This window comes from Protopterus annectens, chromosome 8.part0 (assembly GCF_019279795.1).
Source record: "Protopterus annectens isolate FY-2018-M chromosome 8.part0, PAN1.0, whole genome shotgun sequence".
In the NCBI taxonomy this organism is placed as follows: Eukaryota; Metazoa; Chordata; order Ceratodontiformes; family Protopteridae; genus Protopterus; species Protopterus annectens.
This window is the reverse complement of record NC_056741.1, coordinates 1189072647-1189098942: the sequence shown is the minus strand read 5'-3', so window position 1 is coordinate 1189098942 and position 26296 is coordinate 1189072647. Positions and strand designations below refer to the sequence as shown.

At 38.3% G+C, this 26296-nt stretch overlaps 1 protein-coding gene across 2 annotated transcripts in view; it reads right to left on the bottom strand.

Annotated features, from left to right (window-relative positions):
* The window catches only part of LOC122809292 (E3 ubiquitin-protein ligase CBL-like), a 645680-nt gene that overhangs the window by 278833 nt on the left and 340551 nt on the right, over nucleotides 1-26296 (bottom strand). For both annotated transcript variants that reach the window (XM_044080672.1, XM_044080673.1), the window contains exon 2: nucleotides 3199-3345. In XM_044080672.1, coding sequence (XP_043936607.1) covers nucleotides 3199-3345 — 147 coding nt within the window. The remainder of the gene's footprint in view (nucleotides 1-3198; nucleotides 3346-26296) is intronic.

The window sequence follows — 26296 nt, the reverse complement described above, 5'->3', positions numbered from 1 at the left end:
ATTGGCAGTGGTGGGTTGTCACAATAATCATTATAATCAACCCTCTTTATTCCACTTTTATTTGGGAAGGGGTGTCACATCAACCATTGTAGAGCTAGTTTCTTAGCTTCCTCAACAGCCATGTCTGCTATGTCAAGCCTTCTCTCACACACAATCCATCCATCTCTTGGTTAGAAGTCCTTGTCACTTCTTGCCTTCTTCCTGTGACTCGCAAATCTGCCATACCAAATCATTTTCTACTTTCCTGCACATGTGACCAAACCACTGTCATCTGTTATCCTTGACTGCCTCTGTAGCTGGGGCTACTTTGGTTTCTGCTCTGATGTCCTCATTTCTGTGTCTGTTCCACATTGTACTTCCTACTGTCTATCCCAGGCACTTCTCTTCATCACCCCAAACTTCTTCAACTGCTCTTCCTACACTGCCCAGGTTTTAGTGTTACAAAGAAGCAGTGGATGCACTATAGTTTTGTCCCCCTTACATTTCAGCTTCTTCGGCATTCTTGTATCACACACGACCCCTGACACTTTGTACCAGATGGCTCCAGCACCTCTGATTCTAGCTTTGACCTCAGCTGTATAATGTACAGAATTGTTCATATTGGATGCTTAACATTGTTGCACACATTCTATCTGTACTGTATGAATTATATTATTGGTGTACTTTTCCCTGGACTGAGATTAAAACTGGTCATCAGTGATCTAGCTTGATTAACACATTTAAATTAATTAATTAAGTAACTGATTGATTAAATAAATTTGTCACAGATGATGAAGAACTGCACACATGTCATTGAATTCTTGAAACTCCTATACTCATGTTTGAGTAAGTAAGTAATAAGGACAGTCCTACACCTGTACTGGTACAAAATCTCTTCCTGAAATTACTTGTAAGAAAGATGACAGACACATAGCAACACTCAGGCATAGAATTTAAACATAGTTTACAATGCTAAAAGTTTAAAAAGTTCAAATTATTCAACCAAAAAGCAACATTAGATGTCATATAACCATTTCTACTTTAGTATGAACTCCCTGATGTAATTACAATGTATTTCATACCTCTCAAGTGTACCTCATTACAAGGAACGTACCTCATTTGAGGTCTTAAAACGTTCATGTTCCTCCAAGTTCCTCAAATGTTCCACATTGAAAGACTCTGTCACACGTTCAGTGTTAGGAATTTTTTTAGTGAAATCCATTGTAAATAGAAATTAATCCTATTAATTCATTAGAATATCTTCTTTATAAGTAAAACCAGCATATTTTGACCATCCTATGACCCTCCTAGTTGAAGTTGTTAGTAAGCCATTGGTATGTGTTCCACATTTTGCCCATTTGTTCCACATTATGAGGGCTAGTGTTCCTCATTTTAGAGATGGAAGGTTGAGAGCTAATCTCTGCTGCATATAACTGAACACATATGATGTCACTTCAACTGATATTATGCAGACATGATTAAGTTAATGACTTTATTGCCAGTGTCTATCTAAATAAATGTCAAAAAACATGAATTTCTGAAGTGAAACTAACAAGTCTTCCTCAAATCGGTCAATAAGCTTTAATTCTCCAGTCCGTTTCTTAATGTTAACAGCCATTATCTGATAGTTATATGCCCTTGTTACTCTGAATACAGGCATTATATTATGTGCATGAATTTCTTTATTTTCAAAAACAAGCTGGCATCTCTTGCCTCTCGTGCAGTTGTATGCCACTATTGGTTATTATAAACACTGATATTCTATTGTAAACTCATGTTGCTTTATTAGAAAAACACAAATATTAACAGCTTTAAAACACTAAATGCTAAAGTTTATCCTACAATGGGGTGAAACTATAACATTTGTAGCAGAAGCTGCACCACACATAATAATTTTCTCCTTTTTTTCATGCCTTCTACAAAAGGTTCACAAAACTGCTGCTGTAAAGACTTTAATGCTACAACTCAGTGGTGGTGATTGCCTTATCCATTGTACCCTAGTTACAGTAAATTAAATTGCCACAAAATTAATCAAACATACATTAGTATTAGTTTTTACTTATATTGTAAGCTTGCTACTGTCTACTGCTGTCTGCATTGTGACCATCCAGCGAATACTGTTGTCTGCCCTTCTTCCACACTCTTCAGACGTCTGTAATGTAATTTCCACAAGGGTTCATCTTGGCTAACAGTTACAGTTTTGGGCTTCTTCCTTCTGTTACCCTTCTCTTGTTTGGCCTGTAGTATGTATCAACAATATGGACTTTTCAAAACCACCAGCACACAATTCTCATTGCTGGAAACCTGATAAATCATGTGTTACCTCATCACCATTCAGTGCAGCAAGAGACATTCCACAGAAATGCTTCAGAAAGGGCAGCTATGGTAGCTGAATGAACGGCATTGACACTAATAACACTAAAAACAGTAATCTATAAAAATAAATAAAACTACTGAAAGCTTAAGTCTAAGCATAGATCAACATCTAGAACAACTAGCAGATGAAACATCCTGTCTGATGACACAAAGTTTTCTTGTTCACATTCTTAATTTTCCAGACTCTTACATCAAAAGCATTAGGATTTTGTTGACAATGATCTGCAACTCACTTTCCTATTCACTGTCCAGTCCCTATGTTTTGTAACTTGAGTAGGGACAACCAAAAGCAGATCATGAAATCTCAGCCACATACATCCATAATGGGCATCCATATCCACAGCTGATAGAGACATAGCTACAGCACAGACATAAATCAGGGGCTTTGTGGCTTATTATGTCTGCAAACACAACTTGTGCTTAATGTGATATGGTATCAGCAATAGAGCTTTCCATTTAATTTGTAAAAGCCCATTTGTCAACATGCTATTAAAAAAAATCACCAGCAGCCCTTAAGTAAAGCAGGAGCAATCATTACATCATCACTCACTAAGAATGTAACTCGTATGCAGAGCAACAATGAAAGTACTGGAGAACATTAGTCGTTTTTTTCCATGTCAAGGTTGAAAGAACAGCAGAAACTTATATTTTAGTAATCAGGCTCACAAATTGCTATCTTTAACTCCATCAGTGGAAACACAAACTTGCTATTTGTGGTTGACTGTATATTATTAGTATGTATCGCAGAAAGTTTTGTCAGTTAGATATCTGCTAAATATAGTTAATACAACTATCTCTGCATTGGAATCAGCAGTGGTAACAAAAATAAAATGATTTTCTCACCGATTTCCAAAGGATTTTCTCCAGAATTCTGCAGCATCCACTTTAGTAATTCTATAGTTATCTCCCTGGAACACTCCATTTGGAAAGATGGCTTTCAGTTCAGCCAACATATGACTAAAAATCAGGGACATCTTGGTGAAATGCCGCCTAAAAGGGAAAGGAAAGCACAGAGAAGTTAATGCAGGAAACTGAGACCCAGCAACTGCATAATAATGTAATATAGCTGCAAAAGAAGACACACTAAAGTAAAGTATGAAGCTATAACAGTATCACCTGAGGGTCACTACAGTAAAGTGTAAAGTATGAAGCTATAACAGTATCACCTGAGGGTCACTACAGTAAAGTGTAAAGTACGAAGCTGTAACAGCATAACCTGAGGGCACATTAAAGTAAAGTGTAAAGTATACAGTTATAACAGTATAACCTGAGGGCCACTACAGTAAAGTGTAAAGTATGAAGCTTTAACAGTATAACCTGAGGGCAACTACAGTAAAGTGTAAAGTATGAAGCTTTAACAGTATAACCTGAGGGCCACTACAGTAAAGTGTAAAGTATGAAGCTGTAACAGCATAACCTGAGGGCACATTAAAGTAAAGTGTAAAGTATACAGTTATAACAGTATAACCTGAGGGCCACTACAGTAAAGTGTAAAGTATGAAGCTTTAACAGTATAACCTGAGGGCAACTACAGTAAAGTGTAAAGTATGAAGCTTTAACAGTATAACCTGAGGGCCACTACAGTAAAGTGTAAAGTATACAGTTATAACAGAATAACCTGAGGGCCACTACAGTAAAGTATGAAGCTTTAACAGTATAACCTGAAGGCACACTACAGTTAAGTGTAAAGTATACAGTTATAACAGTATAACCTGAGGGCCACTACAGTAAAGTGTAAAGTATGAAGCTGTAACTGTATAACCTGAGGGCACACTGCAGTAAAGTGTAAAGTATGAATCCTGAGGACACACTACAGCAAAGTGTAAAGTATGAAGCTATAACAGTATAACCTTAGGGCATACTACCATAAAATGTAAAGTATGAAGCTCTAACAGCATAATCTCAAGGCACACTACAGTGAAGTGTAAAGTATGAAGCTGTAACACTATAACCTGAGGGCACACTACAGTGAAGTGCAAAGTATACAGTTATAACAGTATAACCTGAGGGCACACTATAGTAAAGTGTAAAGTATGAAGCTTTAACAGTATAACCTGAAGGCAAAGTACTGTAAAGTGTAAAGTATAAAGCTGTAACAGTATAACCTGAGGGCACACTACAGTAAAGTGTAAAGTATAAAGCTATAACAGTATAATCTGAGGGTACACTACAGTGAAGTGTAACGTATACAGTTATAACAGTATAACCTGAGGGCTCATTACAGTAAAGTGTAAAGTATACAGTTATAACAGTATAAACCTGAGGGCTCACTACAGTGAAGTGTAAAGTATGAAGCTGTAACACTATAACCTGAGGGCACACTACAGTGAAGTGCAAAGTATACAGTTATAACAGTATAACCTGAGGGCACACTATAGTAAAGTGTAAAGTATGAAGCTTTAACAGTATAACCTGAAGGCGCAGTACAGTAAAGTGTAAAGTATAAAGCTGTAACAGTATAACCTGAGGGCACACTACAGTAAAGTGTAAAGTATAAAGCTATAACAGTATAATCTGAGGGTACACTACAGTGAAGTGTAACATATACAGTTATAACAGTATAACCTGAGGGCTCATTACAGTAAAGTGTAAAGTATACAGTTATAACAGTATAAACTTGAGGGCTCACTACAGTGAAGTGTAAAGTATGAAGCTGTAACACTATAACCTGAGGGCACACTACAGTGAAGTGTAAAGTATACAGTTATAACAGTATAACCTGAGGGCACACTATAGTAAAGTGTAAAGTATGAAGCTGTAACAGTATAACCTGAGGGCACACTAGAGTAAAGTGTGAAGTATAAAGCTATAACAGTATAATCTGAGGGTACACTACAGTGAAGTGTAACGTATACAGTTATAACAGTATAACCGGAGGGCTCATTACAGTAAAGTGTAAAGTATACAGTTATAATAGTATAGGGCCACTACAGTAAAGTGTAAAGTATAAAGCTATAACAGTATAATCTGAGGGTACACTATGGTGAAGTGTAACGTATACAGTTATAACAGTATAACCTAAGAGCTCATTACAGTAAAGTGTATAGTATACAGTTATAACAGTATAAACCTGAGGGCTTACTACAGTGAAGTGTAAAGTATGAAGCTGTAACACTATAACCTGAGGGTACACTACAGTGAAGTGTAAAGTATACAGTTATAACAGTATAACCTGAGGGCACACTATAGTAAAGTGTAAAGTATGAAGCTGTAACAGTATAACCTGAGGGCACACTAGAGTAAAGAGTAAAGTATAAAGCTATAACAGTATAATCTGAGGGTACACTACAATGAAGTGTAACATATACAGTTATAACAGTATAACCTGAGGGCTCATTACAGTAAAGTATACAGTTATAACAGTATAACCTGAGGGCACACTACAGTAAAGTGTAAAGTATAAAGCTATAACAGTATAATCTGAGGGTACACTACAGTAAAGTGTAAAGTATGAAGCTATAACAGTATAACCTGAGGGCACACTACAGTAAATTATGATGCTATACAAGTATAAGCTGAGGGCTACTGGAATGTTATTAGTGAACAGCAGTAGAACAATAACTCTGAAATGACAGGTTAAAAGTGAACTCAATGAACAAAAGAACTAACTATACATATCAATCTCTTCTATAGAAAAAAGAATGCAACAGTTGCAGTTTTAGAAGGATAGCTGATTACGAACCTGCATGCATGTACTTGTGTGTATATACTTCTGACATAAAGAATCAACAAGAGGAAGAATGGAGAGCAGTGACAAAAGAATCTATTAAAAGGGACAAAACATGGGGCAATGAAATAACATAGTCCTTAAAATGGTGAAACACTGTGGACTATTATTTGGATTAATAACATCTTAGTTTTACTGCATTAACTATTTCAGATGTTGCTTTTTTCCCTGCTCATGGTATACATTTACATTTTTCCTTTGATTTTTGGTACTAATTCATTTACTTGCATTATACTTCCTTGCTGAGTCTGAACATACCAGAGAAGGTATATCTGCAGTTACTGCTCATACTACCACTGACAGGTATAAGTATCTTGCTTTCATTGTATTCTGAACGTGTTACCTTTTTGAGAAACATTACTTTTGAAAAATATGTTTAGCTTTGTGGGACTCAGCCAGTCAATAATAAACAGGACATAAGCAAACATAGGACAGTGAGATAAAATAAAAGCAAAACACATCTGAATAGGTACAGCAATCAAACAACTAGTGTATTTATGTGGAAACAACTTAGGGATTTAACGTGCAATCTCAGAGACAGGACGTCTTTGTTGTTATCATTTAAAAAAATGTGCCTTACATCAATTTTAAAGTATTTTCAAAGTCTTGATGGTCACGAACCTTGCCTTATTTCACTTTAGTATGATAGCTTAGTCTGTTTTTCATATGATTATAATAAAGTACCATAATTTCATTTTCAGACAGTGTGCTACATAATGGCTGATTATATTATATTACATTATTATGGTTACATGGCACTATTTTTTTTCTGAGAGGATAATAATTCTGGATTTAGAGAGGTTGTTTCAATACAGACACAAAGCAATGCATTGCTCTTATTAACGTTTGTCCATTTTATTTTGTGAAAATGCCAACCTTAACATACCTTTTAATTATATAGTTATTAAAATGAAGTTAGTCCCGATTTGGCAGAATGTATCTTTTCAGCATTTCTTTATTATGTCACATAAATAACTAATGATGGTGATTAACAACAGTTCACATAAATATACATTCCAAGAAGCATGCAAAAATGCCCAGAAATTAATGACATGCTGTCTAGGAAATTAAATGTTTACAGGCAGACTGATTTGACTCACCTTTCTCTTCAGTTCTTCTTATTATAAAACAGTAATTTCACAGAATGACATGCTAAAATATCTTGAAAAAAGTACTTAATAAATTATTTAAGCAATAAATGATGACGTGGTGTGGTATATTGAAGATTTACCCATGGTTGGTGTGGTTTAATCATGAGGGTGAAACCCGAGTGATTAAATAAAGCCAACTGTAGGTAAATTTCAATATATCACAACCATGGAGTCAGTTATTGCTATTATACAATGACATTATTTATGAAAAAAATACTTACTTTTCTTAAATAATGTCTTTGTATAATGGTGCCGTACTGTTCTTTGTAGTACTTTTGACATGAGCTTCCTAAATCAACAGTTGAGAAGCACTTCTGATTCTGGAGGCTTAAATTACATGGTAGTTGCATCCATGAAGTCTGACACATGCTGGTATTGTTCAAATTATTTCATCTTTGTATTCAGTAGATATTATTTATTTTATTTATTTAACATTTGTTTACCACGAAAGTCCGACTTGGAACAAAGCCAATTTTCAGCGGAGGCCTGGGGAGAAACACTCCAGACACATGTTTTTGAAATGTGGAAGGAAACCTACATGAACACAGGGAAGACATGCAGACTCCACATATAAGGCACTTCAGATGAGAATTGAACCGGAGAACCTCTTGGTGTGAGGCGACAACACTACCGCTGTACCACTGCGCCGTCCAAATACTAACCTGGTATGCCAGGAGCCTGTTATTCTTGAAAGTCAAGCTCCTTCTTTGCCTTTTTGCCATACTTACTCCTCTTAAAATTCCTGTCCTACTTTCCTAACACTTGCTGTAATGGGCATTGAACACAAATATCCTTTTGCTGTATTTGTCATAGGCAGATCCCCCTCCAAAGTTTGTGATCACTTTCATAATCACAACACAGAAAGCCTCCTCGACAGGAAAACTTGGTCTAAAACTGATGTTAACATACCTTTCAGATAACTTTACAGCAGCAGAAAGAAGGACTCCACATTTTATGCTAATATCTGAAGATTGAGTCGCTTGTAACCTGGTTGAGCTAAAACAATTAAAGTCACCGTATTCCTTAGCACAAATACAGGGACAGCTTATTTTTTTTTCCTGAAGTACTAGATACCACTATACTGTGGCTCATTTCAGTCTTATTAAATATAAATGACAAAAATTGTTTAAAAGCAGTGAATACATTATACTACATTAGAAATGTGGTTGCGATAATACGTACGTACCGAAAATAGTTTTTATACTGTTGCATGTATGCAGTAACTGTAACAAAAGTATTTTTCTCAGCAAGCAATCCTACACATCTTGTATGCTCCTTTGTATGCACTCTAAACTCTGAGGTTTCTCTACCTTCAGAGAGGTATCTTGTGAATAGCACATTTATATTTTCATGTCTGACATACTGAGGAATTAATGACTTCTGTGTATCTGGCTGCATCTTCCTTGATTACAGAATCACTGTCAATCATGGCCTGGATTAAATAATCAATTTACAAATGCCATACATATTGGCCAGAAGTAACCATTCAAGAGATACTGTCAACCAATAGCTGAAAATAAATAATTAATTTTCAGTTGTATTCCATGGTCAGTCATGGGTTCTAGCTGGCCAAAGTTTGTTTCTTTTGAGACTTGACAGTAGGAATGAATAAGTATTATTTTTTCAATTGTTGAGTACAATGACCAATAAAAGTAATACGTTCTAAGACATATCATCTGTGCTCCACAGAAGTGCAATACCCTAAGCTGCAACTCCTTGTATCATTTAAGGAAATTGCATTTCACTGTGGGTTTCTAATAAGACACTGAGCTTTCAATCAATGAAAATTGATTGTGTGGTCTCATATAAAAAGCTATTGTCACTGGAATTAATTTGACAAAGCAATAAATTATAATAATCTATAATGTCACCTGGAATTCATTCTATACGGCAATAAATTATTGTAATCTGTAATGTTAGCTTTGTTGACTACTTCACATGGATGTTTTCACAGTATCCAATATGCTTATTAATGTTATCTTTGTTGACTACTTCACATGGATGTTTTCACAGTATCCAATATGCTTAACTATAGACCTGATAACTAATGTGCCAATTGACATGCAAACAGGATAAATATATATTTTCTATTTTATTTTACCTATATATATATATATATATGGGTTCCTATCACATCATCGAACTGTGTAATCACCGACACTCACCTCTTCGACACCAATCCATCGACGTCCATATCATCGACAATTCCGGTAAGCGATCTTCCCCCTCACAGGACCCATGGTAGTGCTTTCAAGGTAAATTGTACGGAATCACGTAAACCCTGATCGGTGTAACACAGGAAGAAGCGCTACCATGGGTCCTGTGAGGGAGAAGATCGCTTACCGGAATTGTCGATGATATGGATGTCGATGGATTGGTGTCGAAGAGGTGAGTGTCGGTGATTACACAGTTCGATGATGTGATAGGAACCCATATATATATATATATATATATATATATATATATATATATATATATACACATATAAAAGTCTTTGTCAAAATAATGAATTACCATAAAGTCAATTTGCAAAACATATACATAGAGTTCTAATACATAGAATAGGGCTTAAAGGCTTTACTTTTGTAATTGCAATGAGCATAGTGATGATTTGGGAGAGATCTGTTTGCTGAATTCTTACTTTTAAACTGCAATTATCAGAGATCAGTTATATGAACACAGTTTGATAATTTCTTTACCTTGTGATAATCTGTGACTTTGACATTATTAAAATAAGTTAGACTATTAGTATTGTTTTAATTCCCTACAGAATATTGTTTTTCAGAAATGGCATTCAGTATACTGTAAATCTTGCTTTTCCAACAGTGACCAAATATTTGGCACTTTCCTGCACTGAGGTAGTCTGCTTCTGGGCAGCTGATGAAAGATGTATTATATACAATAAGATGTCAAACTAGGCTTTTAAAATGGATACCACAACAGTTGCTTCCTGAAAAGACACGGGTTCTTAGGTGGCTTCAGGTTTATAAGAGCATAAGCCATTTCAAGCCTAGCTAAGCTTACCCTACAATTACCAAAATAATGCTGACATGAGTCAATATCCCAAGGAATTTTATTAGTTACAATATAGGCTTGTACACATCAAGTGTTCACAAACTGCCCCTTTCAATTAGGGGCATATATGCCAACCAAAGGGTAAATGTGTGATTTCCCATGCATTGGTCTAAGTTACATTTGGGTATGGTTAGGAGTGAATGTTGCTTCATATGGATAGTAAGCCTGTTCCAAAGAAGGGATATCCTTTAAGATACATATGTCTCCCTCCAACATGTCCTGTTTATGTCACAGAGGGGGTTTAAGTCCTAAGAATAGGTACTTCCAGGGGCAGCTTATTCTACTGGGCTGCAAGACTGCAGCCCCTCCCCAACTGTAAAAAGAAAAGAAAAATGAAAACTAAAAGTAAAAAACCAAACACGAGTCCCAGAACATCATGCATGTGCATTTGAGGCATTTCCCAATCCAGACTGCTGGTGAACCAGTCCAGAGTATTCACACAGAATCTGGACTGTCTCACCAGCAGTCCGGATTAAAAAGACAGCATAGATCCCAGAAGTCTGGCAGTTACAACTGCATAGACTGGAAGGAGATCAGACTGCAATGTCTGCAGGCTGCTACCCAGCCTGCTCACGTGAGCGAAGGACTTGCTCTCATGGGCTTTCTAAGCCAAGCTTTGAATGTGGAGTTAGCTTTGTGGATTTTACTGCAAGGAAACTGGGCTTTGAACAGACAAACTTTGCTGGGCTCAGGTAGGGCATGTGTGTGTGTGTGTGTGTGTGTGTGTGTGTGTGTGTGTGTGTGTGTGTGTGTGTGTGTGTGTGTGTGAAATGCCCCAGTTAAATATACCTGGTGGCTAGACAGAACTCAGGAAATAGACCTGGTGGCTAGACTCAAACCCTGTACCTTGGGAGCAGGTAGCAAGAGCTTGAATTCTCTACCCACCACCACTTGTGAAATTTTTGCCATAATTTTGTTCTTGTGAAATTTGTTGTTTTCTGGATTTTGAATAATGACAGGCATTTGAATTTCAGACTTCATTTTCTTCAGAAAGTACATGGTAACACAAAATCTTTTATTCTAGCAATTTTCTGTTTATAAGATCAATATATAAACTATGTCCCTATTTTTGGGGGTGTATTCCCCCATTATTGGCTTTGTCCAGGTTTTTTGTGCTAAGAGGTTGAGGCGCTATGGTGATAACTGAATTCAGTAAATGATAGCCATTTAAGTTTCAATCTACCTGTCATTCATGAAACAGCTGATATGGCATAGTGATATGTTGCTCTGACTGTAGTGCACAGGGTCCAGGGTTCAAGACTTGGCAGTGAAATGCACGGTGGTAACACAGTATTTTATTCTAGCAACTTTCCAAGATTACACAAGCAGTGTTTAAAATGTGTCCCTAGTTTTTCAGCTTTTGTCCCCCCCTCCCAATACATTTTGTCTTTTTCCAGATTTCTTGTGCTTCAATGTTGAGAGATACAGTTGAGTGTTGAGTGGATTTTACAAGGAGCTGAGAGCTGGAAGAGAAGTGTAATGCTGCTTATACTGAGTCTGCTTGTATCGTTAATAGTACAACAGGTAGTATATTTGCTTTTGATGCAGAAGACTGCAGGTTCTACTCCCACAGTATATAGATGCATTGCTGATACTGTACGGTAGTGGATCCTGCAGTCCTGAGAATGTCCTCTTTGGTGGAGATACCTTGTAATGATGAACCTGTTATCAGTTTGCCATCCATTCCCTATTGCAATATTATTAGCTTATCACTGTTTTATTGTAACATAGGCAATTTGTTCCTCAATGGCAAAAATCACATTATTTGTAGATGAAACAATGAAATATAAAGTTGTTTGCTAGCAGCAGCCTCTTCATTAGTTACAGATCTCTTTAATGTGGAATTATTTAAATTACTTTTACTTCTGCAGAGATTGTGCATATTTACTGATACTGGTGGATTGTAGAAGTTTGAGTAGATTTTTTATGATGGAAATTTTCTGAACTGGGCAGTTTTGTCATTATTAGCGCATGCATTTTGTTTCATTGTTTACTAGAAAAATGTACAAAACAATACATTTAAAATGCCCTATAACAGCTATAATGTATTGTATGAGGAATATAATTTAATACAGTCAGGAAGGTGTATCAAAGTGTGCAAGGGGCCTATGATTTGAAAACAGCCCAAAGTTAATCTTTATCTGCCACTGGCCGGATGTATTTTCTTTGTGTTTCAATGCTGTTTTAATGAATGTGAGTTTCAGGAGCAGAGAAGTTTTAATGTTAAGTCTATTTTTATTGTGATACTGCATTGCTTTGTTTAGCAGATGTTTATTAGAGTTTGTGTTGTAAAATGTAAAAAAAACTTTTAAATGAAATCCAAGTCATCATGGAAGTAAAGCAGTATGCACATTACAGTGTTTATGGTAAATGGGACGAAATAGCCAAGTAATGGGACATTGAAATGGCTGCAGGGGGAGGCCCCATTTGACCGTGATTTTGTGAGGGGGGGGTGGCAAACCCAGACAGCCCCAGCTGAACTATACCTCTTAACTGTCCAGATTTTGGCAGAATGAATAAATTTTTGCTTCTTATTTTTGGTTTGTTCCTAATAAAATTTGTGATTTTCTGACAAATCATTTAGGAATGAAGTCACTAAATAATGACACTGAGTTTCAGATTTCAGACTTCAGACTGGGCGTCTGTGGTGGTGCAGCAGTTAGCATTGCTGCCTCACAGCAAGAGGTCCTCTGATTTGATCCTCAGCTGGGGTGCCTTCAGTCTGCATGTGTCCCTCTGGTCGTGTGGGTTTCCTCAGGGTCCTCTGGTTTCCTCCCACATCCCAAAGACATGCTGTAGGTGGATTGGACACTCTAAATTGGCCCTAGGTGTGTGTGTGTGTGTGTGTGTGTGTGTGTGTGTGTGTGTGTGTGTGTGTGTGTGTGTGTGTGTGTGTGTGTCTTCTGTGGAAGGTTGGGCACTGGGCTGGCAACTCAACACCATTAAACTCCACTGCCAATCATGAGCAGACAGGTGATCTGCTGTGGTGACCCCTAACTGGGAAAAGCCAGAAGAAGAAGTTTCGGAAACCATCCAGGTGCAACTAACCATAGGCAAAACTGCTGTACAATTTGTAGCATGCTACAGGCCACCCTCTCAAACTCAGGAACCCCACACAGCCTTCCTGAAGACACTGGAGGGTATAAATGTATCTCCAAACACCATCATATTGGGTGACTTCAACTACCCGAATATAGACTGGGAACATTAATCAAGCCCAAACTTTCTAGCCCAACGGTTGCTGGAGTTCATAAATTCAAATGCCATGGAACAGCTAGTCACTGTTCCCACGAGAGGAGAAAATATACTAGATCTCATTGTCACAAACATGGGGACAAAATGCTCCACACCGGAAGTATATCCCTCATTGGTGAGATCTGATCATAAACTAATCTCACTGGAAATCCGCATCCCACCCCACCCCAAACAAAAAAGACCATAGTGAAGAACTTCTCTAATGCAAACTTCACACTACTCAAGACAGGTGTGGTATCCTTCAAGGCCCCTGAGCCAGTGGAAACCACAACCCAAGCTCTTGAAGCCCTTACAAATGCCTTCTATGAACACCTCCAGGACTGCATGGATCAGGCAATCCCAAATAAAACCAAGACTCTTTCCACAAAGGGCAAACGTCCAGTCTGGTGGACCCCAGCCATTAAAAAACTTTACAATAAGAGGAGAAAGCTATTACATGATAGAACAAAATCCATAAAAGGGAAGTCACCCCTGATTATTATTAGTAAAAATACGAGCACTCATAAAATCAACTAAGGCCAATTTTGAGAGAAAATTGCCATGGATTCAAAGGACAATCATAAGGCCTTTTTCAGCTATGTTAGGAACCTGGGTGGAAACTCCCAGATATGCTCAGAATTGGTCCAAAATGATACAAAAATCACTGAACCCACAGACATTGCCAACATACTGGCAGACAGGTTCAGTGCAAACTTCACCCCCCTCTCCCCCCCTAAAGGAGAGATAACTATCCCAGCCGAGTGTAGCCTCCCGGACATCTCAAATGCGCAGGTGAAAGCTGCTCTTTCTAAAGCTAAAAACACAGCATCAATGGGACCGGATCAAATTGTGACATACTTGTTGCACCCCACTCCTCCACATAGTGACTCTGGATGTGTCCAAGCAAGGCAAGGAGCTGTTATGCAGTGTAAGTGTGCAGACTATCCCCCTGTCCAAGGTAGACACAAGAACTACAGTGGCTTTTCATCTGTTCTTGATTTTGCAAAATGTTCTGGTTTTCTGTCATATTTTTATGTTGTTAATTTATGCTTCTTACTCAGAAAATGCATGTCATTGTAGTGCCTGTTGCTTTGTGTTTAAGTAGCAATGCTTTAATGACCATCAGATAAGCATGTCTGAGACTGTAAGAAGCAAGTAAGCTTTAATAAGCATACTATTAAAGAATTACCAACACTGAAAGCCTTTTTGTTGTTGCAATGCAGAGAATATTTACATAACTAGATAGCGTATAAGCCTTAGGTATTGAAATGCATATGACAGTATTTGTAATAAAGGACAGGATTACAGTATTTTCAGAAGCTCATTGCATTTGTTGAAGACTTGCAGTCATCTTTTCAGGCTTTACCTGTAAACTAAACAGAATGTCAGTCTATCATGTGTGGTCCATAACCTGTGCAGTAATCATTTAAGCAATTTATCTTGAGCTTGTTTCTTATTTGCTGTTTATTCTTTACTTTGATCATGTTTTCCCCATGAAACAATTAGATAGTTGCTGTCAGGCACCAGGTCTTTTTTGGATAAGAAACATTTTTACAATTGGGGGTATTGCTTCTTTCAGCATGTTACTTGGTACTTTTATAAAGCTGAATATAAATTTTAATTAGAACGGCAGTGAAAGGAGAAGTGGTTTGAGTTGAGTGCTGCTTGTTTTTTTTATACTTGATTTTAACTGGCATTCCAGTAATGCATTTAAAAAATAATGTATTTTTTAATGACTCGCAACCTTTTTGTTTCCATCTAGATATTAAGTAAGCTGTCATGTAGCCAATACACTGAAATATTTTTTTCTTCTACAATTCCTTTTGTCTTGATTGGACTCTCATAATGATGGTTTGGCAGTGGCACCCAGGGCAGTGTATTTAATTAAAGTCCCAGTTTTTGTGTTTTTTTACCATAGCCCCACCCCTTTCTAGTTGACCACACCCTTTCCCATTGGCCCCACCCATGCAGTTGTCTCTTGCAGCCCATCTTTGATTTGAAGTCACCAGCCACACTTGGTACTTCTGATGCTATTTGTTTTGCATTTGTAAAATAAATCCATCAGTGTGAGATCAGAGGATGCCTTGTAGGCTAGGCACAGATCGCCATGCAGCAGTCTGTAGGAAACTGAGTACTGGGATAGGGATTTGAGATGGTCTGTACAGGACTTGCTGTTTACTCTCTGTATTATTTTTGTGAAGAACTTTTGTGGTTTCTCAAGTTGTTTCAAATGACAAAGGGTGCACTGTGCTCAATGACTGGTCTGTTGACAGCTGAGTACAGTGGAAAATGTCCTCCTTTGACCTGGATACCATGCCCATACTTATAAGTTGTGATTTTCTCACCACAGTAGACACATTTTAGTCAGTGGTCAGATTACTATCAACATGTGTATCCAGATACCCCATCACTAGATCTACTTTTAGGGATGAATTATCAATGTAGCAAATTTCAGAGGTGACTTTCTTTACAAAAGGTGTGATAATTCATTTTTTCACACTGATTTGTAGTCCATAGCTCTGAAACCAAACCAGTCATCCATCTATGAAACATTATTAATTAATGATTAATACTGTAAGAAAATACTACACTACTAGGTATTACTCTGCCCAGGTCTCCAGTTTTCTCTAATGCCTGTTGACTTCCAAGCACTGCTGATGACTGATTCTCCTTCATTTCTTGACTGAGAGCCAATCACAGAGTTGTGTTACATGCAGTGACTAGGGTTTTCTCTTTGTATGGGCCTAACTCCACCCTAGTGGTTAAAGTTGGTAACCTTGTCACTGTGGTAGCATCTTGCGCTCTTCCCCTTAATATCTGCATGCTTCCACGCAAACAAGCATCCTGACAACAGCCTTCACCATACTGGGATTGCCAAGTCCACAACCCATGGTCTTATAGTCACTGTCAATATTCAAGCCTCTATTTTTGCACACAGGCATTGCTCACCAGAAATTACCATTTCCTTCATCCCAGGATAATGCATAAGCCACTCACTCACATCTTCCCCTGGGTGGATCTCTCAGTGCCTGAGCACTTAATTAATCTCATCTCATTTGGGTTGTAGCCAGTGCTTTATCCCTCTATTCCACACAGCCATGTACACCCAGATCTTTATCAGTTTCTGTCTGGTTTAGGATAGGATTATTAATGGCATAAGAGAAACTAGCATTGTTTTCCTCATTAAGTATATAATATCAAAATTACTGATGTTAAACTGAACTGAATTCCTTTTATAACTTCACAGTGTGATTTATGATAGCAATTTGCTTAACTGACTAGAAGATCTAAATTTTAGTCATGCCTTTTCTTAGCAACATATATCTGCATCTGCTAACCTTCTGCCTACATGTAATATATTGTTTTAAAGCAGAAATCAAGTATAATTTAATGGATAAGTGAAAAAATCTTAAAATTTTACTTTGAAGATTGTAACATTGACCTATTCAAAATGGTTTGTGCTATTTAATAGCTAACATTTTTTTGTAATTTTTATAATGAATTTCTTTTTAGAAAAAGTAGTATTGAAATTTGCATTCATAACTGTACATATAGGTACCCTTTATTAGTACATAAGGACAGTAATGGTCAACTAATAGACCTGCATTTACCATTCTGCTAACTGTGACTTAAAATAGACAATTTATTTTTTGTAATTGTACACTGATTTAAATTCATCTCTTTTTTCATGAACTACTAATCTATAATGCTTGAAGGCCTAAGATCCTGCTCTTTTTAAACTTGCCTAAGCCATTTTTCTTCAATATTTGACACTTTTGCTTTTAGCCATTTAAGTTTATTTTGCCACACTGAACACTTACTGCAATATTTTAATTAAATGCATTAATGCCGTGTTTTAACACATCATTTACTTACTTAAGCATCACTTCTATTAATAATACTATTATCCAATTTAGTTCTCCTAAACATATTTATTAAGACACCCACACTATTCCACACAATTTTTTTATGTTCTTTTGCCATCCTACTATGTGTTTTGTGTTACTAGATTTAATAACACGGCCTCTTAGTTTACTATGATGGCAAAAACGAGCCAAGCAGTCAAAAACCAAGAAATGCAGATGCAGGGAAACTTTGCCAACAAGACGAAAAATACAACCAAATAAAACGTAAAAACAAGTTAAGCGCTTTCGTCAAATGTTTGAATGTTTTTACATTTTATTTGGTTGTATTTTTCATTTTATTTGTATCCTGTACTTATTTTATGTGTACTAGCCTTATTTTGTGGCTACAACATGTGCTGTGATTTATATAAAGCTTTTTTACATCAGCTGAGGCTCTGTCTTGCTGGTAAAGTTGCCCTGCATCTGCATTTCTTTACTATGATGGCACTTGTTCAAAGGACCATCAACATTTTTATTAGCTATTCTTTTTTTTAACAAGCCCAGAAAATGATATCAGTTATGCCAGCCATATTTTAACCCTTTTTAAATTCCCTTAATAATAACAAAGGAGTGAGTAAGGACACGTGTGCAACATACCTGATGTGTATTCTTCCCTTGTTTCTCTGTAGCTGAGGTATATTCTTCCCTTGTTTGTTTTTGTCTGTACCCAAGGTGTATTCTTCCCTTGTTTGTTTTTCTCTGTATCTGCGGTGTATTCTTCCCTTGTTTCCCTGCATCTGTGGTGTATTCTTCCCTTGTTTCTCTGTAAATGAGGTGTATTCTTCCCTTGTTTCTCTGTACCTGAAGTGTATTCTTCCCTTGTTTCTCTGTACCTGAGGTGTATTCTTCTCTTGTTGTTTTTCTCTGTAGCTGAGGTATATTCTTCCCTTGTTTGTTTTTGTCTGTACCCAAGGTGTATTCTTCCCTTGTTTGCTTTTCTCTGTATCTGCAGTGTATTCTTCCCATGTTTCCCTGCACCTGTGGTGTATTCTTCCCTTGTTTCTCTGTAAATGAGGTGTATTCTTCCCTTGTTTCTCTGTACCTGAGGTGCATTCTTCCCTTGTTTGTTTTTCTCTATACCTGAAGTGTATTCTTCCCTTGTTTCTCTGTAGCTGAGGTGCATTCTTCCCTTGTTTGTTTTTCTCTATACCTGAAGTGTATTCTTCCATTGTTTCTCTGTACCTGAGTTGTATTCTTCTCTTGTTGTTTTTCTCTGTACCTGAGGTGTATTCTTCCCTTGTTTGTTTTTCTCTATACCTGAAGTGTATTCTTCCATTGTTTCTCTGTAAATGAGGTGTATTCTTCCCTTGTTTCTCTGTAGCTGAGGTGCATTCTTCCCTTGTTTGTTTTTCTCTATACCTGAAGTGTATTCTTCCATTGTTTCTCTGTACCTGAGGTGTATTCTTCTCTTGTTGTTTTTCTCTGTACCTGAGGTGTATTCTTCCCTTGTTTGTTTTTCTCTCTACCCGAGGTGTATTTTTCCCTTGTTTCTAAGTACCTGAGGTGTATTCTTCCCTCGTTTATATGTGCCTGAGGTATATTCTTCCCTTGTTTCTATGTACCTGATATGTATTCTTCCCTTGTTTACCTGCTGTACAGATGACATCTCCCGACAGTTATTATGTCACATCATGTTGTTTCAGTAATGTAGATTCACACATACCCACACACACACACACACACACACACACACACACACACACACACACACACACACACACACGCATGCACGCACGCACACACACACACACACACACACACACACACACACACACACACACACACACACACACACACACACACACACACACACACTATACAAGAGATAAGTCACAAACCTGGATAAGATGAATCTTTAAGTCCAGTTTAGAGGGAAGCTGGATGGCTCCCAAAATAACACACACATGAACACTTTAACATTTATTGTTCTAGCTGTTATCAGAAGTGTTTGGCATCTCTCATACCTCAGTTTTTGTTTGAACTATGCCTGTTATTTTCTGTAGAGAACTGATCATCCTTCAGCTTCCTGCTTTTTCTAAAATAGCTGAACTAAAATTATGTATTTCCTCTTCATATATAGTCATTTCATTTCAGTGTGCCTTGGTTTCTAATACTATTGCATGCATTCATTGTTAGAATACTTTGTAATGGCTACTGAAATGTTTAATGTTCACCAAATGGTTTTTAGGTCTTCTTTATGCAAGAGTTTTAAATTATTTTCAGTAGTGCATCTCTTAACTTTTTACCTCAACCTTTAGTTTAATTTATTCTTAAAAGGAAATTTGAGAATTGCAGTTTTCACCAGCTTTGTGCTAACTTAATTTTAATTTAATGGAATTTTCCACATGCAGGGATTTGTTAATTTTAACAGCAATTCAAATGTTCCTACTAAACACAGTAGTATGTTTGCCATTTTGCCATAACATATTATCAGGACTCCTCCTTTAGTGTGCTAGTATTACAAAAAATTATATTCACCACAAGAGGAGTCGTTACTGGCCCAGAAAATGAATTTTGTTAGCCGTTTGGGCAGTTTTCTCCATCTCTTTCAACTTCTGGTTTAAAACCCCACATTTGCGTTTGTTCCCCTCTTTGCTGCAACTTGTCTAGTCTAGATACAGATTTGCTGTATCCAGGACTGTTTGTAAGCTTCTGAGCCCCCCAAGCCTTTCTGTGTTAGAGGGAAGCCTTCTAGCTTGTCAGTGGGAGTGATAAGTACTAGGTAGCCTATCTACCACAAGAGGAGTGGTTTCTGGCCCAGAAATTGTAGTTTATTGTCTGTTTGGGCGGTTTTTCCATCTCTTTAAACTTTCTGGTTTAAAAGCCCACGTTTCCACTTTTTTCCCACCTTTCCTGTAAATAGTCTAGTCCAGATACAGATTTGCTGTATCCAGGACTGTTTGCAGCTTCTGAGCACTGCCAAGGTCTGCTCTTCAATTTTTCCCTTAGACCTGCTAGTTCTCTCCTCTCCTGCACTTTTACTAGGTTATCAGTCTAGCACTTTACCAGACTTCTTGTAGCAATTATTGTAGCACACAAAAGTGCTACCCGCACTAAATGTTCTACAAGGAAACAGCTCCAGTACTTATTATTAATACCCACCCATGCGGACATGTCTAAAGGTCAGTTCCCTGTGCATTCTCCTATTAACCTGGTGAACTTGGGTATGCTAAGGAAATGTAGCAACTGCCTCATGTACATCGACAACCCTCTCCTCATACCTCCCAACACTCAGACTTGTGAGAGATGCACTTATATATCCAAATTGGAAGCCACACACTCTCCAGCCAATACTGGAATAGCTGGTCAAGAGGAGAAGGTCAACACTTGCACCACACCACATGGAAAACATAGCACTCCAGAACACACACCCGCAGTGCCCTCACATAAAAACACAAACCACACACCCACCTTTGTGGAGGCTCTCAATACAAATCTACCCAAACAGCAGAGACCTCAAAGGCAGAAATGCACTTGATCTCCACAACACAACATTAATCACGAGACACATAACACAAAACAGCGTGCCACTCAAGCAAAGCCCCAAAGGAAAAGCAGCATGCCCAGCACACTAATCATAGGTGACTTGATAATGAGGCACATTGTTTTCCCACTCACTAGGTTGAAAAAGGAGAAAGTAACAGACAGCTGCCTGTCAGGTGCCAGGATCCACCACATAATGCACACACTTAGGTCCCTCAACAACAGGTACAAATATGACTCTGTCATTGTATATGTGGGTGTGAATGACCTGAGATGTACCTCCCTGGACTACATGAAAAGAGACATGGAGAAGCTCTCAGATTATGTAGCTCAGGTGGGTATGACCCTAGCCCGCAGCATCCTACCATCACCCAGAATGACACCACAGTACAAGCAGAACATGATCGATTTCAACAATTGGCTAAGTTTCTGGTGTCATTCTAAGGGGATCAAGTATCTGTCTGCCTGGAATGACATGATTAACAGATATCGATGCTTTGCCAGAGATGGCCTGCATCTGTCACCCTGGGATTCAGGATACAGGCCAAAACTCTTGCCACCCCTATAGTGCCTTTTTTAGGTGGTGTTCTAAAGACCAAATTACCACCATAACAGCTACAAACAAATGCAATCCGAGGGTCATGCTGCTCAATGCTACAAGTCTAAATCTGGAAATGCACTCGCTGGAGTGCACTCCATAAAATGGAGAACATCTACACTTGTGCTGTAACAGAGACCTGGTTCAATGCAGCAGAAAGTACCCCTGCACTACCAGGCTATAACTCATTCCACACCTTTCGGCCCCAGAACTTGGACTGACTCTCCAAAGGCAGTGGTGTTTCCATACTCATAAAGGATGCACATACCTCCAGACTAGTAGCACAACACCATGTATCAGAGATACTTCAGGTGCAGCTAACATTGGATAAGACAGCAATTCGGGTCATAGCTTGCTATAGGTCCCCAACAATGTCCCAAGACTCACACTCCATATTCCTGAGCACATTGGAGAATATTAGGGTCCAACCTAACACTCTCATACTGGGCAACTTCAACTACCCCTCCCTTAACTGGGAAAACTAATCATGTACCAATACACTTGCCCACCATTTCCTGGAATTCATTAATTCAAATGCTCTGGACTAGCTCTTTCTTACCCCCACTAGAGGTAGCAACATTCTTGACCTGGTCATTACTAACATGGGTAACCGTTGCTCTACACCAATAGTTAACTCCTCCCTGGTTAAATCCAAGTACAAACTAATCACTCTGGAAATCCAGATTCCTCCCACCCCCACCCCCGCAAAGGTAACCACCATGAAAAACTTCTCCAAAGCTAACTTTGAGCTCCTTAAAACAGAAGTGGCTAAGTTCATGGCACCCATGCAAATGGAGAATAGTTGCATGACCGCCAAATCATACACCAATGCACTGTACAAACATGTACACAAATGCATGGATCTCGCCATACCCAGTATAACCAAGATGGTCTCCTCCAAAAAAAGGAAGCCAATCTGGGGGCACCTGCCATAAACAAGCTCTATAACAGAAGGAGGAAACTGATGCAGAATAAGGTGAGCCCCAAGACTGGAAAAACTCCCTTATCAGCCTCACCAAAAAGTTGAGATCCCTCACCAAATCCTCTAAAGCTAGCTATGAAAACAGAATTGCAGCAGATAGTAAAGACAACCACAAGGCCTTCTATAGTTATGTAAAGAATCGCCATGGCAATATCCAGATTTGCTCTGAGCTACTGCACAATGGTACCTCCTATACCAAGTCAACAGAAATTGACAATATACTTCCAGACAGATTCAATGGCAACTTTACCCCTCTCTCCTCCCCAAAGGACCAATCACAATACCAGTAGATTGCCAGGCACCCAGTATTACTGCTGCACAGGTTAAAATAGCACTGTCCAAGGCCAAGAATACAGCTTCCATGGGATCTGACAATATCCTAGGCTGTGTTCTACATGAACTACAGAGTGAACTGGCACCTCACATGTGTGCCCTGTTCAGTAACAGCCTCACCTCAGGCTTTGTCCATACCAAATGGCACACTGCTACAGTCATCCCTCTCCACAAAGGAGGAGTGACCACAGACCCTGGGAACTATCACCCCATTAGCCTGATGAGTCTGATATGCAAAGGTATGGAATGCATCATCATGGACCTAATAAACAAGGATATAGGGAATCTCCAAACTCTGGATCCCACACAGTTTGGTTTTGTGAAGGGTAGATCATGCCTGCTCAACTTGGTCAACTTCTTTGAGACAGTCACCAGAGCAGTGGATGAAGGCAAGGTGGTTCATACAGCCTACCTTAATCTGGCCGAGGCGTTTGATACCATTCCCCATTCAGGAATCATAGAAAAACTCACTAAGCTAGGAATCAACCCCTATATTACTAAGTGGATTGCAAACTGGCTCACAGATAGAACCCACGGTGTGAGAGTAGAGGACTCCAAGTCAGACTGCCGACCAGTCACAAGTGGAATCCCACAGGGTTCAGTCCTGGATCCTTTCCTGTTTACTATCTACTTCTCTGAAGTCCAAGCCAACACAAAGGGTCTCTGGCTGACAAAGTTTGCAGACGATTGCATGTTGGGAGCTATTATTAACTCCCCAAGTGATGCTGACATCCTACAGAAAGGCCTCACTGAGACCAACAACTGGTGTCAGAAACATGGCCTTAAGCGCAATGCCAAAAATGTGCCATCATCCCCTTTGGGAAAAACCCAATTCCCATGAATTACCACATCAATGGTAGTCCACTGAACACAGAAGATTTTATAAGAGATCTGGGAACACAGGTTCACAGCAGCCTCTGTTTTGACCACCACATTGTCACTGTGGTCAGAAAGTTCTTCTATGTGGCACATCTCATTACTAAGGGTTTTCATCCAGAAAGAAAGAAGTCATTGTCTCCCTCTACTCTTCTCTCATTAGGCCAATCATCGAGTACAATGCCCCATTTAGCATGTACCTCACTAGACACCTACAACAACTGGAGAGGCCGCAAAAGTACCTCACAAAGAGGATCCTAGGCCTTAAACACTTGTCCTCTATGGACAGACTCGAAAAACTCCAACTACTCTCTGTCTCATATCGCCTACTTACAGGCGATCTCTGCTTGACATACAAAGCCATGTCTGATCCAGCTCTGTTAGAAATGCTACATCTAAAGATATCCCAATCCCTCCACACCACACACTCCAGTGACCTCAACCTCATTACCACAATCAACAGAATGTATTGGAGGGACAGATTCATAACCTAGAGACTGCCCTTCTATGGAACAGACTTCCCATACATGTCAAACAGAACACCTCACTGGCCCTCTTCAAGAGAAACCTTGATGAGTGGATGGGAAATAGAAAATTCATCCCGGGGATCACTCCAGTGGCTGTACTCAACAGAGGCACTGGGAATTAAGGGCGAGTGGCATGATGTCAGGGTAATCCTATGGGCTTGGTTTGTAAACGTTCCAGGGCCATTAGCCTAGTACACACCTATGAACCTATGAACCAGTATTCCTTTCATGTACCTGTTAATCTAATATGATTCTACATGTTGTGATCCTTTAACACCAGCATTCACGTTGAACCTTTCAAGTGTTTGAGACCCATCTACTAATGATGTACTTGTGAGAGATTTGCATTAGTGTCATTTTCCCTTTTTACCTCAGCTGTGCATATCTTATAAAACATTTCCCACTTCAATGCATTTCTTCTACTTTTAGCATCTAGTTTATACATTTCATATTTCCCTATATAATACATCTTGTGGTGATACACAAATATCCCATACTAATTATTGTGTTCAAACTATGCTACAGTTATTTCTAAGATCACATTGCCTTATAATTCAGAACAGAACTTCCCACGTGTCTCTTAATGGTCCTTTATCACACATTTCTGTGAGTACATGCAACTGCAATGATTGTTATCTGACGAATTTCTAAATTTTTTTAATACACTTTCAAGTAATAACGTATCAGACTGTGTGACAAATGTAATTCTTAGTAATCATGGTAGCTCATCTTTCAGGTCATACATCTACATAAAGTAAAAGAAAGATAATGAAATGAAAGAATCATATTCCTCCTAAGTACTCCTAGAATCAGAATATTATGCACGTAACTCACTAGTCATTTCCTGGTTATACATTACTTGCTTGTTTCCCCTGTTGTCCAACAGACATAGTGAGCTCAATATACAAGTAATTTCTAACTTCTTTTATGTTTCAATGTGTTGATCTCATATACAGTATTTATACAGGAACAACATTTTGACAGTCTAGCAGTTAATACTATCCTCCTGTGGTACAGAGTTTGATTCCAACAGCCTTCATTTGTCTGTAGCTTACTTAGTTTGATAAAGAATTTCACATTTTAATCACTTCAAAGTTTCATATGATGTTGACAGTTACTTGCAGTGTGAATTGTAGTGACATCTGTTTGGTCCCAAAACTTGGGTCACTAGTTTAAGGACTTACACTGCATTGCTTTTATTCAACTTTTTAATTAGAATTGGACACCATTCAATTTTAGAATTAATTTAATTAGGTATGGGAATCAGATGCTGGTCTTGTTCCGACAATTTGTTTAGATATATTAAAGTTAAGAATAGCACTTTTTCAGCAGTAGTGAAAGCCTGATACAAATACAAATGGCTCCATACCTCTTCTCATCCCACCTCCATCCTAAAACCTAGTGTAGATATTCACCCTAACACCGGACCTACACACCAACTACCCACCATGGCCAACCTATTACTTTCCCATGGTCACAACACAATTTTCACATTGGGTAATGAAACTGACCTCATTCTTTTCAACATTAATCTCAAAAGCATCTGCGACAAAATTCATGATATCCATCTACGTCTAGATTTTTACTCCTTAGACATTCAAATTGTCAATGAAACCTGGTGAAAACAAGAAATAACTGACAACAAAACTATTCTACCAAGTTTTAACACTCAGAATGGAGAGAAATCGTAAAAGAGCAGCTGGTATTGCTCTTCTTTAAAAAGACAACTGAGAAATAACTCCAGCCCATCTAAACATCCCATAATGTAATAATGTTGAACTTCTGATTGTATACCTCAAAATCAACCAAAAGAAATCTATATATATCTCAGCAGTATACATACCAGCAGACAACAATACCACAGCTGAAACTATTCTACACTGGATATTTGACAACATCCCCCAGGAAATCTTCATCTTTGATGACCTGAATATAGACTGGCAACCCATAAACAGCAGCAACCCCAAGGACTCTTTTCACCTATTTGACTTAACCCAGCTAATAAGCTTCACCACCAGACTCAACAAAAGCACTAACAGGCAGTCCACAC